Here is a 15,205-nt window from a genome sequence, read left to right as displayed (position 1 = left end):
AAAAGGTATTGTGAAAATAAAAAAAAAAATAAATCTGTTTTTGATTTTTAATAATATAATCCACATAACCTTCATAAAGTACCATAAATATACACACTTATTGTAGGTCCAGGAAGAGAAGAAGAAAAAACAATGCATATGATGTTTTTTTTTTTTTTTGTTTTTTTGCTTGTAGCAATGGACAAGTGATATGAAGATATAGAGAGTAAGAGAAAATAAAAAAGTAATACAATTACCTGGTAATTAGGGGTTGTCTGGGATAAATTCATCCTTCTACACTAAGCTAAACACTCCGACTCCCCCTCCACCTTCTAACTTGCTTTACTGAAAATGTAGATTTACTTAGATTGCCAGGGCGGTCATGTGACTGCTCAAGGCATATTTTCTGATGATGTTCCATTTCTGGAAACCGAATGTCACCAATACTAACCCCCCCCCCCCACCCATTGTGCTTGCCTGTCTTCCTGTCCCGTTCTTCTGGGCTTGGAACGTCACGTAATCTGGGCCGGCTCCTCCTCTTCTTGACATCTGCCTGCGCAACAGGGCCAGAGTGCTTGATTATTAGAAGTTCCAGACTGGAAGATGCCAAATGAACAAACTTTTCCCGCTACACATATTTTTTTATCGTAAAGTATACATGACAATTGATAGTCAATAATTTGTCATTGTGACATGACAGTTTGAAACCATAATTTTATTTTTTATTTATTTTTCTTCACATGTCTGATAATGTCCTCTTTATCTTTCAGTAATGGAAAATATGGGGCATGTTTTATACCCAGCCTCTGCAAGCAAAGTGACCTTACATTGTTCGCATCTCGGCCCGGACTGCGCCTCTGGAAGGCTGACGCCCATGGATCTGTTCAGTCAACTTTCATTTTTAAGGATGTATTGGCTCGTGGACTTGAATCTTTTGAGCTCTATCCTCGATTAGAAACCACAAACCAAGCAAACTATACAATGTTTGAGAAACATCTTGGCCTGGTGACCTGTTTTCTACATGATGGATGGGTTCTGAGCTGGGATGAGTACAGCATCTATCTCATAGACACTATCAATCAGGTATATATACCTTGGACTGGTACAAGCTGATAGTGATATTGCATATTGTTAGGGTAGGCTTCACTTTATGAAAGATGGTGACTTGATCTGTGGGGCTTCACTGAACCTGAGAATGAAGGAGCAACAGTGGTACTTCTATTTCCTGCACAGATGGTCAGGATGTTGCCATGCAGGGAAAAACCGTAGCTACAGTGCTACATCAGGATCAGTAGGGTTCACAGGGGTTGGATTTACTTGATGGCATTTACTAGCTTGTCCTGGTTTTATACCCTGCCCAGTGGATGTTTTCATATTTTCATTTTATTCCATCTTTTCATTTATTCCATTTAATTTGGAAAAATTGTGATACGGATATAGTTCTCACAATGTGAGATTTTTATTTTTTTTTCTCTGCTATTGAAAATTGTTTGCATTCAGGGTAATAATCTACACAGTCATAAGGCATATATAGAGGCACTAACAAAAGAAGTAATGTACCCAGAAATGTCAGATTGCTTCAAAACTTGGTATGCAGTTGTGTCTCAGGCAGATTTCTAAATGATTATATTGAGGGGAGGGGGGGAAGCTAGTGTTTTGTTTTGTTTTTTTGTTGTTGTGTTTTTTGTTTTTTGTTTTTTTCTTTCATGCTAGTAAGTTATTTAATTTGTTTGTTCTAGGCTGTTATTGGAGTTCTTGAAAGTGCTGGCGATATTGTATCTGTCTCCTGTGTCAACAATGAAATATTTTTCCTGAAAGGTGACCGAGAGATCATTAGAATTTCAGACATGCCAGAAGGAGCTGTATCTGGTGAGTGTGGACTTGGATTATTTTCTGTGTGAACTGTATAAATGAAGGTTCTGCAATTTGTTTTCCTTCTTAGGGTATGTTCACACAGTGGAGTTTGCATTCCGCGTGTGAATACTTCTACGTGGCTAGCCACGACAGGATGTCGATGCAGAGCACCAGCATCCAGTTGTGGCATTCTGCTCCGGATCAGGCCCAAAGAATGGGCCTAATCAGGAGGGAGCCTTGTGCCACGGCTGAATCAGCCACGGAATCCGCGGCAAGATAGGGCAGCTCGCTTCTTTTTTCTGCTACTAGCTAGTGGAAAAAAGAAACTAGTGGCTCCCATTGAAGTCAATGGGCGGATTCTGCGTCAAAATCCACTCTAAAAACCTCTGTGTGAACATACCCATAGACTGAAAACTCATTATATGCAGTTCAAAGTTACCACCATGTGAATTATTTTGGGATAACTGGCTAAGAGGAATAGCTAGCTTGTATACAGCAGCATATTCTGCAGGGCTACGTTCCTACATTTGTCCATTAAGGCATACTTGAAGTTTGCCTTGAAGGTGTTTTCCAACTCTATCCAAATCAACAAGAGATGGGTGGAACTCTGACAGCCAGGACCCTCGTTGATCAGCTGTTTGAGGGGGCTATGGTGTTCAGTGCAACAAAGTCAAAGGGATAAAGCTGTAATTACATTGCCTGACCGTCTGCATGTTATGTAAGCCATGTTAGAGCACTGAGGCCCCTCCAAACAGTTGATCAGCTGGGATCTGGTAATTGACTCTCACTGACTTCTTATTGATGACCTATACTGAGTATAGGCAATTAATAAAAATCAGTTGGAAAAGTCGCTAAGCACTAATGTCCCGACTACCCTCTGTACTTCACAGGATGAGAAAAAGTGAGGTCTTCTGAAAAAGTATAGATTAATGCATAAATACATATTTTATTTTATTCATATATCAATAATGCAAATGAAGGGACTATACTTGCAATGTACTTCACTTATTTATGTATTTCTCCTGTCTTTACTTCTACTCTGATTTATTCTGTCGTACTCCATACACAAGCAGTCTCTGTTTACAATGAGCTCTATGGAGGGGGGAAGAAAGACCGAGGTATGAGGCCTCTATAGCAATAAATGAGTCTTTTCTATCCGGAGAAGACTGGATAGTAATTCCTGATAATCCAGCTGTATTGTACCGATTAGATCAGTGACAAAAATAGTACAAAGTTTATCTTCACCTGAACAAAGGGTTTATGAAAAAATAAATATAGTTTAGTTATACTTTAATACAAAATACACAGTAAAGCAGAACATATTGTCCTTGACTTTATGTGCTCCTTTCCACTGGTGAGGAGTCTGAATTCTCTCCGGTAACTTATAACTTCTTCTTTTAACTGCTCCAGATAGTTTTCTTCAAGAAGCTAAATCCCAGTTACCTGACAGCATGCTGGAGATTTGTGTCTCCAAAGCTAGTGATTATTTTTCTTTAAGCGGATAATACGCTAATTATTTTTTTGGCAAATTCTGTTTATCAGTTTTTTGTTTTTTTTTTTGTTTAATTTGCTAATATTTACTACATTTGTGGTTTGCATGTCTGTTACAGCTGTATTGCATAGTCCTTTCCGGATTCCAGCTAAACATGCCTCACTGCAAAAGAAGCCACAGAATGATTCTGTATGCAATATTAAAGAAAAGCAGGTCCCTCCTGTCCAGAAACTAAAGACAGAACGAATTCAGCTGTGTCCCCTGGAGTTGGAGGAAGCGGATCAGGAGCAAGGACATGAACCAAAAGTCAAAAGTAGTTCTCTTCCTGTGGAGTTTTCAGACAGGGGCCGCATCTCTGTAGACAGTGGTTGCAGTCTGAATGATGTTGATCAGGACTCCTCTGAGCAGCGCTCCTTATCGCAGAGATTTAGCATAATCAGCAATGAGGACTTTGACCAAGAACTAGTGGTGAAATCTATAAAGGTGAAGAAGAAGAAAAAGAAGCGTCAAGGTAATCACGTCTGTATACAGAGCAATTTGTCATATCAGTTGAATCCAACAAGAATGTTGTCAGTAGGAGGAATGGGGTAAGCCTATGTAAGACAGCTCTTACACCGCTTATCTCCTACATACAATTACCATTCTACTATGGAGTGTATAATCATACAAGAACTTTAAGCATAGACTCTGTTATGTATTGCCACTGCGATGTTTGGCTAACACAGAGGCCTGATGTGCTACAATGTGGCATACATGTGGCCCATGGGTTAAAAAAAAAAAGTTTGCTGACTTTGAACACCCTGAAGTAGTCCAGAGAGATAGTACTTTTGTTCACTGTTGTATAAATATATACCTCTAGACACTTTAACTTGCATTGAGAGCTTTACAAATGCGCAGGAGACATTCCAGCAATGGAGATGAGCGAGTAGGTATTCGATCGAATACTAAGGTATTCGAAATATTCGTACTCGATCAAATACTACTAGCTATTCGCAGTAAATATTCGATTCAGAGCCAGCGTTGATTGGCCGAATGCTATACAGTGTATAGCATTTGGCAAATCAAGGTTCTGCAGCAGACTCGTCCTTGCTAGTCAGGAGAGCTGGCAGCTTGCGGTTACGAGGAAGCTTACTTTTTATCAGCGCAACTGCAAGCGCTGTGCAGTTAAAGCGCACGGACCCCATAGACTATAATGGGATCTGTGTGCTTTAACTGCACAGCGCTCCTCCTAAACACTCTCCTCCTGCTATTCGTGGACTTGGTGACTCTCCTTTAGTTGAATAGTGGTTTCCCCTGAAACGAGCATTTTTTCCATAGACTACAATGGGATTCGATATTCGATTGAGTAGTCGAATATTGAGGCTCTACTCCAAAACGATTATCAAATCTCGAATATTTCACTGTTCGCTCATCTCTATCCAGCAACAGCTTTTTGTTCCCTTTGATATTAATATTAACAACCATGTCAGGCAAAATTATAACTAAACAAGGTAATATATAGATAATAGGAACAAAATGAATGAATCACCTGAGTGCTTGTTTAGGTTTACGGTCTGCTTAAAGAGGACCTTTCACCACTTTTGGGCACATGCAGTGTTATATACTGCCAGAAAGCCGACAGTGCGCTGATTTCAGCGCACTGTTGGCTTTCCCGATCTGTGCCCGGTGTAAAGAGCTTACAGTGCCGGTACCGTAGTGCTCTATGGTCAGAAGGGCATTTCTGACAGTTAGCCAGGAACTCCCGTGCTGTGGAGCGGGGAGGAACGCCCCCTCCCTCTGCTCACACAGCTCGTCCATAGACGAGCATTATCAGGAGCGGCAGGGGGGAGTTCCTCCCCGCTCCACAGTACAGCGCGATAGGCGCCGCGAGGCAGAAGGACGTCTCTGGCTAATGGTCAGAAACGCCCTTCTGACCATAGAGCACTACGGTACCGGCACCGTAAGCTCTTTACACCGGGCACAGATCGGGAAAGCCGACAGTGCGCTGAACTCAGCGCACTGTCGGCTTTCTGGCAGTATATAGAACTGCATGTGCCCAAAAGTGGTGAAAGGTCCTCTTTAAGCAGGAGTCTGTCAAGTCTGAAATGTCTCCCAAACCAATAACAGTACCAAGTAGGGGGTTTTAATATCAACAGAAACTCTCTTCTTTGGTAAGAAGTTAATCATCTTTTTATGGATATGTAAGTCAGTCTGCAAAAAGTATATACATATAAACTAGCATATGCCCGCGTCTGGTCTGCAAGTTGGTGTTGCCGCTGAGCCACTTATTTAGCCAATTGCTGTTGTGGGTGACCCACCTGCTCCCGGGTCTCGGTTCTGCTACATCGCAGAATATGCGCAGCATACTCAGTTGTATGTAAATCTCTGCATATGGAGAGCGTACTGAGTTATGCTACTGCACAGCTTAAGCTCTGTTACATCTGGCCATTTGGATTATAGGGGTGTTCTTATGTCAGTGTGTGAGCTTCTGTGTTACAAAGGGCTGAATGGATGTTGCTGAAATGTGCCAAAGTTCGATCAGCCTGCTCCGCGTCTTGGCTCTGCTACATCTCTGCATATGCGTAAGATACCCAGCTGTATGTACATGTTTGCATATGGAGAGCCTACAGAGGTGTGCTACAGCACTGCGTAAGCTCTGCTACATCGGGCAATTGTGATTACAGGGGTTTTGTTATGTGACTGTCTGAACAGCTTCTGTGTTACAAAGGGCTGAACGGATGTTGCTGAAATGTGCCAAAGTTCTCCCAACTCCCTCATCAGAGGCACAACAACTTATAAACCGTCGTACTCACTGAAACTCTACACCCAATATACTCCTCTTGCCCACACACATCCTGCATGTTCTGTAATCTCCTGATCTTCCATGAGACTCCATTTTCATCAACTTTCACACTGTCCAGCATCATCCTATATAGCTCCGCCCACAAAATAGCATGTAGCTCCACCCACTGCCTAGCATGATCCTATCCTAGAATGGCTCAAGGACCTGTGATGATGTCATCACAGGTCCTTTAGTGTTGTGTGATCCTACATTCCTTCACTGCGGTCGTATAATGATGTCATTTACCAGGATAAAAAGTAGCCTATGTTTTAACCCTTTCACTGCCAATCACATAGCTCTACGTCCTCCCAGGGTGTCACTTGCCTAGCCGAGGACGTAGCTGCTACGTCCTTACTTCTAATGCCCATATCTCAGGATTCGTTTGGCCTATGAAGATAATTTTAGATTCAATTTAAAGATGATAATCTCATCTTTAAAATGACATAAAATTCTTCACATTGCCCCTTACTGTGCCAAAGCGATTCACTGTTGAAAACGCTATTGGGGATTTAGATCTCATTGAAGATCTCAATTCCCGACAGCGTTTTTAACAGCAATTTGCTAAAAATCCGTAAGGGCTATTATGAAGATCTTGGTGTCATTTTAAAGATGAGATTCTCATCTTTAAAAGGAATCTATAATTATCTTCATAGGCCAAAGGAGTCCCGAGATACAGGACTTTAAAGTTTCCTGTCCCGTCCCCTCCTCCTGTCTCGGTAAGCATTAGTGAAACAGGAAGGGGGGAGGAGGAGCAGCTACAGCAGCTTGCACGGAGGACACAGAGAAGCATTTTCACTGATCTTTGCACAAGCTGTATGTGACCCCAGGAGGGGGAAAGAAGGGATTCAGTCCTTATTTTCCCCCCCTCCTGTCAATCAGAGAACTTTTGCGGTCTGATTGTCACATGCAGGTATAATATAATTCCCCCTGAGCTTTACTAGTGGGGTATTCTTATGTTATACCTCCTGAACACAACCAGGAAGGTTATTGGCGCTGTGACCCAGACATTTACCATTGTCCAGGTCGCAGCGCCAAAAAAAAAAAAAAGTCGCACCAAACACTTACACAACACATACAAAGTCATGAATAAAGTTTACATTTCAATCAATCACTGTCCTGTCCATACCTGAGCTTTCTAGAGCAAAATACGCCTCTAGCGATATTCGTTACATGCTAAAATAATAGTAATAACGATTATCACTAGAGATGAACGTATGGATTGCTAAAATTTTTATAGGGGGATGGAAAATAATATTTTTATGTAAAGTCCTATTTAATTTGCATGCACAAAATGGGATGGCGCATTTCTGCGATTTCGGCGTTTCTTTAACACCCGCCCCTGTAAATATATACATGTGTGGTATGTATGAACTCCTCACATATTGCAGTTTTTTGGACAGTACATTGTTTTCAGAAAGAAATTGCTTGAACCGCACTTAAGTGACAAATTTGAATTTTTGTGCAATTTTTGCTATCAATCTCTGTTTGCCGCAAAGTTGAAAGAAGCTGGTTGTATATATGAACTATTAAATTGTGTTTTTATATACAGTATGCTGTGTACTCTGAAAAAAGTTAGATTTTGGTGTCACAGTTTGGTAGGTGCAGTATAGCTTTTTAACATATTCGTGAATAACAGCTAAATCGTGCTTGTCTACTGTATTCGTGTTTTTGGGAGTGGGAGCTCTTGTTGTAGTTGAAGTTTGCGGTACATATAGTATATATACACATTGTATACACCTTAAGCTATTATTTTAAATGTATTTTGTATATGAATCTGAGATTGAACATGAGTTTTAGGTGCAAATATATGTTAGCGTATTTTTTCAAAAAAATTATTTGTGTTGGTCACAAAGTTGCATGAAGGTGGATGTGGCTATCAATGAACCATTAAGACATTTGCAATCTTCATGTTTTCTACTTTCAAAAAATATATAGGGTTTAGGGGTTCACTTACTTTTCATGGTGTGTAATCACTACATTTTATAGGATGATACTTTAACATTTCCAGCTTCAAAGCAGATTTTTGTTCCTTCCAGTTCTAGCGATTTTGTGAAGACACGTGCATGCGGATGCAGTCTATAGTGATATGTATGAATTCTGCACATGTTGAACTCTTATTTTTAGGAGGTTTGGTGCATTTAATTTTTTTGTTTGGTTTCTGCTTTTAACAACTAATATACATTTATTTGCATTTTTTCATAAAACATTCACTTTAAATCAAAATTGCATGAAGGTGCCTGTTCGTATACAGTACCAAGTGGCATTCTGACAATGCTGCAGGTGTCTACTTTAAGAAAATATATAGGTATGGGGGGGTTGGATTCTTTTTTAATGTTGCAATTTACCGTATTTTCCGGACTATAAGGCGCACATAAAAACCTACGATTTCCTCAGAAATCGTAAGTGCGGCTTATATATGGATGGAAGCGGCGGCAAAGTCTGCGTGCCGCTTCCATACATACATAAAAGGCACCGTAAGGGTGCATTCACACTACCGAACGCAGGCGTGTATCACAGCCGTACATGCCGGCGTTACAGCAGGGCTGCCGGACACTTCCTATTCATTTCTATGGGAGCCGGCATGCGAGCGCTCCCCATAGAAATGAATGGACAGACACTTCCCATTCATTTCTATGGGAGCCGGCATGCGAGCGCTCCCCATAGAAATGAATGGACAGACACTTCCCATTCATTTCTATGGGGAGCGCTGGCATGCCGGCTCCCATAGAAATGAATGGGAAGTGTCCGGCAGCCCTGCTGTCACGCCGGCCTGAAACAGAGCGTGAAACTTACCGAGCGGTGCAGGGCGGGCGGGCATTCAGGCCTCCTCTTCCTCCGATGCTCCATCCTTCTCCTCCGGCGCTCGCGAACTAATGGCCTGGGTGCATGCGCAATATCATAATGCTTCTACTACTGCGCATGCGCCCAGGCCATTCTCAGCGAGCGGCGGAGGAGGAGGACGGAACATCGGAGGAAGAGGAGGCCTGAATGCCCGCCCACCCTGCACCGCTCGGTAAGTTTCACATTCTGTTTCAGGCTTTTATTTTAAAACGGGGGGGGGGGGGGGGGGGGGGGGGGTAGTTTAATCTAACTTTTACGGTTGGGCTCTATCAGCATGATTTTGCTGATAGAGCCCCTCCTCGCCTGCCGAGCGCTTCCAATAGAAGCGGCTGGCACGCGGGGGGTTAAGCGGCCGCTGGCGTAGTCTGCCTGCCGCCGCTTTCAATAACATATAATGCGCACCGGACTGCGGCTTATAGTCCGGTGCGCCTTATATATGAACCGAGACGGACTATAAGGCGCTCAAGGGCAATGCGGCTTATAGTCCAGTGCGCCTTATAGTCCGTAAAATACGGTAGGTTTGATTTGTCCATCTCAAAACTGTGAAAATTGCTCTGGCTACTGGAGGTGTAAAATTTCCAGAGACCCTTGGCAGCCAAAAGGTTAATCGGGGTTCCTATCTATGTATGTGGCAAATTTCATGCAAATCCGTTCAGCCGTTTTTGCGTGATTGAGAAACAAACATCAAGTTGCCTCAGTGGCTTTTGAATGAGCCCGTTTTTATTCATATACTAATTAGCTTGCAGCCAGCACAGGAAGTTTCCAGCAGCACTCGCCCCTGCTATTCTCTCCTATCTGTTTGCAAACAGGAAGCAGGAAGTCATCAGCAGCAGCAGCTTGTGCTGTACACATACATAGGAAACAATAAGCAGAGGGTGCACAATCAGATTTCCGGGGTGCACCGAGGGGCTAATTAGTATATGAATAAAAACGGGCTCATTCAAAAACCACTGAGACAATTTACATACAAAAGATGTGTGGAATAGACTTTCTAAAGGCTAGGCAAGGATGTGATTAGTTAAAAATGACTTTTCCCAATGATAGAGCCCCTTTAATAATACACTGTAATTCTTATAATTATGTGGACATGGACCCTCTGCAGTTGGTTTCAATTACATGTCAAAATATAATTCTCACAAGGTGTATAAATCTGTTAAATTCTTTTTTTATATATATTTTTTTCTTCTGTTTTTGTTGTTTCAGAAAATGGTTCCAGGAGTCACTTAGGCTCTCTTGAGAGCACTCCAAGTGTGGACAGTCCTCTCTCTTTAACCTCTTACTTTTCCTCTACCACAATGGGTATAACCAGTGGCAGTACAGACCATTTGAGCTCCCAAGAGAGCCTGGTCAGCGGGAAGTATCATATTGATGATAACCCTTCAGGCGTCTTCAGTACAATCCCCACTTCTGAATCTCCAGCTCCTGATGTGGACAGTGAGAGCAATTCATACCACGGAGGAGAAGAGAGAGACTCTGATGGAAGCCTAAAGAATAGTGAGGGTGCAGCCTCCGAAACAGCGCTTGTCTCTTCATCTGACACTGCGATGACTGTAGATCACTTCTCTGAGCTGCAGCAAGTGGAGGAGCAAACTGACAACACTGAGCAATTTTCCATGCAGGATGTTAATAGTTCTGGACGACAAAGTGTGGAGTTAGGAGTGAGCTCACACTTGAGCAATAACTCCGTAGAGACTAGATCTTTGGAAAGTAGCAAGGAGATATGTGAAGAGCAGCAAGATGTGTCAAATGTCTATTGCCACATACCCTCAAGTTCTATTGGGGATAACTTCTGTCTAAATGCATACACAATACCTAAGGATTCTGTAGAAGCTGTTAAAAATGATAGACATGAGCATTCATTGGCATCTAGCGATGATGAGGATATCTATGGCCACAGGATACCTCACTCTTCCTCTGATGTCAGTGTGGCAGAAATGGCCGTATCCCAGGAACTGTCATGTTCCATACAAGACGAAGGCACTTTACTGAAATCGGAACAGGTATTAACAGATTAGAACCAGTATTAATATGGTATTTTATATTTATACATATACAAGCTTAACTGAGGGAATCTCACTATATTTAGAAATGCCTTGCATCTTAGATGTGGGCTACTCTGGATATGCTATAAAATGTTTAAGATGGAAGTGCTCCTTTTAAGGGCGCATACACATGGCCATATTATGGCTCTGTATGGAGTTGTAATGGGGTACACATTGGCTTCTAAGAGACGCCTCATTTTAATCCATATTTGCTTTATTTCACATGGAAGTATTCAGAGGATCTTTCTGCCCAACCTTGAGCTTCAGTTAATGTTCATTATCATTATTCATGGCATTACATTATTGAATTAAGAGACCATTTCATTCTGTAGGAAGGATGTATAGTCTAAGGGTTTTTGGGCTACAGAAAATATAGGAGCTATAATTAAAGTTTTTTTTATTATTGCCTCAAAAAATTCTAAAACGCTTTCTCCACCTCTTGGCCTTCATCTTTCTAATATATTTCTGTGGCGCTTTTAGCTTGCCGAGAGTTGGATGGTTTACTCAGGACCTGCCAGTGGAATTCTGAGTCTAGTCGTGTCTGACAAGTATGTTTGGTGTTTGGATTACAAAGGGTCTCTATACTGCAGTTCTCTCCCAGGAGCTGGCCTGCGATGGCAGAAGTTTGAAGATTCTGTCCAGCAGGTGGCGGTATCTCCTTCAGGTTTGTCAACAGCCAACATATCTCTTATGTCATTCTCCACTGTCTACAAGTATTACATTCAGAACTGAGACGATTATTAACCCTATAGAGACACAGCTCAAAAGTGACTTGAGGACCAGGCCTCTTTTTTCAAAACTGACATGTGTCACTTTAAATGGCAATAACTTTGAGACGCTTTAACTTACACAAGTGATTCTGAGATTGTTTTTTCGTAACACATTGTACTTCATGTCAGTAGTAAATTTTTGTCAATATGTTTTGTCTTTCATTATGAAAAAATAGGAAATTTGGTGAAAATTTTGAAAAAAATGCAGTTTTCAAACTTTGAAATTGCAAGCCTTTCAAATAGAAATCCATACTACCCAAATTTTTTCATAAATATAATTAACCATGTCTCTGATTTATGTAGCAATCAAATTTTAATCACCCTTTCATTTTTTTCAGATATTATAAGGCTTACAAGTCAAGCAGTAATTTTCCAAATTTTCAAGAAAATTTCCAAAACACATTTTTCAAGGGACCAGTTCAGTTCTGAAGGGTACTTGAAAGGCCTCTCTAATAAAACCCCCCGAAAATCACTCCATTCTAAAAACTGCACTCCTGAAAGAATCCAAAACAGCAGTTAGAAAGTTTCTTAACCCTTTCAGCATTTCACAACAATTACAACAAAATGGAGGTCAAATTTACATTTTTCAATTTCTGTCACTAATATATTCATTTAGCCCTAGAATTTACACATTTACTAAGGGTTAAAGGAGAAACTGCACCCCACATTTTGTTACACAATTTCTCCCGAATATGATAATACCCCATATGTGCTGGTACCCTAATGTACAGGCACACGGTCGCTCTCAGAACGGATGGAGCGCTAATTGGATTTTGTAGGCCAGATTTTGCTACAATACTTTTCAGGCACCATGTCCCGTTTGCAAAGCCCCCAAGGTGCCAAAACAGTGGAAACCCCCAAAATGTCACCCCATTTTGGAAACTAGACCCCTCAAGGAATTTATCAAGGGGTATAGTGAGCCCTTGGACCCTACAGGTGTTTCACAGATTTTTTTACCATTGAGATGTGAAAATGAAAAATTACTTTTTTTTATAATAAAATGTCACTGTAGCCCCAAATTTTTCATCTTCACAAGGGGTTAAAGGAAAAATTGCACCCCACATTTTGTTACAAAATTTCTCCCGAACACGACAATACCCAATATGTGCTGGTACCCTAATGTACGGGCACACGGTCGCTCTCAGAGCGGATGGAGCGCTAATTGGATTTCGTAGGCCAGATTTTGCTAGAATACTTTTCAGGCACCATGTCCCGTTTGCAGAGCTCCCAAAGTGCCAAAACAGTGGAAACCCCCAAATGTGACCCCATTTTGGAAACTATACCCCTCAAAGAATTTACTAAGGGGTATAGTGAGCACTTTGACCCTACAGGAGTGTAACAGAATTGGCCCAACAAAAGGAAAAGTGACATTTTTTGCTATAAAATGTTGCTTTAACCCCAAATTTTGCATTTCCACAAGGGGTTAAAAGAGAAAATGCACCCCAAAAATTGACACGCATTTTCTCCCAACTACAGAAATGCCCCTTATGTGGATGTAAAGTGATGTATGGGCACACTGTAAGGTCCAGAGCTGAAGGATCGCTATTGGGATTTTAGAGGGCAAATTTAGCTGAAATCTGTTTCAGGCACCATGTTGCATTTGGAGAGCCCCTGAAGTGCTAGAACAGTGGAAACCCCCCTCCCCAAATGACCCCATTTTGAAAACTAGACCCCTCAAGGAATTTATCAAGGGGTTTAGTGAGCACTTGGACCCTACAGGTGTTTCACAGATTTTTTTTTTACCATTGAGATGTGAAAATGAAAAATTACTTTTTTCCAATAAATCGTCCATTTAGCGCCATATTTTTAATTTTTACAAGTAGTTAGAGAATTAAAAGCCCCCCAGTTTGTCACACAATGTCTCCTGAACACGGCAATACCCCATATGTGGCCATAATCTGCTGTATGGGAACATGGCGGGGCTCAGAATGGAAAGAGGGCTATTTGGCTTTTGAGGGCAGTTTTCTGGTGCCATGTCGCATTTGCTGAGCCCCTAAAGTACCAATACAATGGAAACCCCTCAAAAGTGACCCCATTTTAGAAACTACACCTGTCAAGGAATGAATAATGGGGTATTATCATTTTGAGCCTAAAAATGCTTCCCAAAAATTAATGTACAAAATGAAAATTTTAATTTTTAAAGAAATCTGCCATTTTGGTGCCCAATACGTTGCACCCACTTCGTGTTGTCAGAGACCTGCACTCCTAAAACTATTAAGTGGGCCTTCCTGAGGGGCAAAAAATTATATATGTAGGTATAAACTGCTGCTTGGGCACAGAGCAGGGCTCAGAAGGGAAGGAGCACTGCGCTTTTTAGCTTTTGGGGTACAGATTTAGAGGGACTTTCTGGGTGCCATGTTGTTTTTGCAGAGCCCTGGAGGTGTCAGTGAACTGGAATTCCCCAAGAAGTGACCCCATTCTGTAGGGGAAATTTTAGGGTCTCTGCAAAAGTGTCATGGCATCCAAAAAAAAAACAAACAAACCGTCTAAGTCTGTGCTACAAAAACCCAATAACCCTTCTTCCCTTCTGTGTCTGGCTGTGCCCTAATATCAATTTATACCCACATATGACATTACGTGCATTATCCGGGGTACACCAGTATCATACATGTGTCATATATGTGGCATAAAATGCAGTTTGGGCACACAGCAGGGCGCAGAAGGGAAGGAGCGCGATGCGGCTTTTGGAGCGCAGATTCAGATGTTTGGTATCTGGACGCCATGTCATGTTTGTAGAGCCTGTAGGGTACCAGAAAAGTGGATTCCCCAAAGGTGTGACCCCAGTTTGAAAACTGCACCCCTCAAAGAATTTATCAGGGGGTGTAGTGAGTATTAGTATCCCAGACGTGACTGCACAGCGGATGGCGAAGAGGGAATGTATAAGCTGTGCGGAGGACATTGCAAACACCGAATTTCCTACTATGTCCCAGTAGCTCCTATAATTGGGGGAGTCACTCTGGGGGTCACTTTGGGGTTACTTCTGGTATATTTTCCCTCGTAAGCTCTAAATCTGGGGTGTCCCCTGATATTCGCTCGCACAGCTTATATATTCCCTTCCTGACGCCGCCAGTTGTATTCTAATGATTTGGCGATTTTTGCAGGTTTTTATTCTTGCATTACTAGATGCTATATTTTCTTTACTTTTCTGTTGACGCAGCCATATAAGGGCTTGTTGTTTGCGGGATGAGATGTATTTTGTAATGACACCATTTTTGGGTGCCTACAACTTACTGAATACATTTTATTAACTCTTTTTTTGCTGGATTTAAATAAAAAAAAATCAATTCCGGTATTGCGTTTTACCTTGTAAATTTTTCGCCATGCAGCGTACAGTATAAGTAACATATTATCTTTATTCTGTGGGTCGGTACGGTTACGGCGATACCTCATTTATATTATTTTTTTA

The 15,205-nt window shown here is 41.6% G+C and overlaps 1 protein-coding gene across 2 annotated transcripts in view; it reads left to right on the top strand.

Moving 5' to 3' along the window:
- Positions 1 to 15,205, top strand: part of TECPR2 (tectonin beta-propeller repeat containing 2) — a 68,304-nt gene that overhangs the window by 23,256 nt on the left and 29,843 nt on the right. For both annotated transcript variants that reach the window (XM_075282483.1, XM_075282482.1), the window contains 5 exons: positions 750 to 1,062; positions 1,719 to 1,848; positions 3,444 to 3,836; positions 10,191 to 10,987; positions 11,510 to 11,693. In XM_075282483.1, coding sequence (XP_075138584.1) covers positions 750 to 1,062; positions 1,719 to 1,848; positions 3,444 to 3,836; positions 10,191 to 10,987; positions 11,510 to 11,693 — 1,817 coding nt within the window. The remainder of the gene's footprint in view (positions 1 to 749; positions 1,063 to 1,718; positions 1,849 to 3,443; positions 3,837 to 10,190; positions 10,988 to 11,509; positions 11,694 to 15,205) is intronic.

The sequence above is a fragment of the Leptodactylus fuscus genome, chromosome 7 (assembly GCF_031893055.1).
Source record: "Leptodactylus fuscus isolate aLepFus1 chromosome 7, aLepFus1.hap2, whole genome shotgun sequence".
Classification (NCBI taxonomy): domain Eukaryota; kingdom Metazoa; phylum Chordata; class Amphibia; order Anura; family Leptodactylidae; genus Leptodactylus; species Leptodactylus fuscus.
Note: the sequence above shows the minus strand (reverse complement) of the source record. Positions and strands in the feature narration are given on the sequence as shown.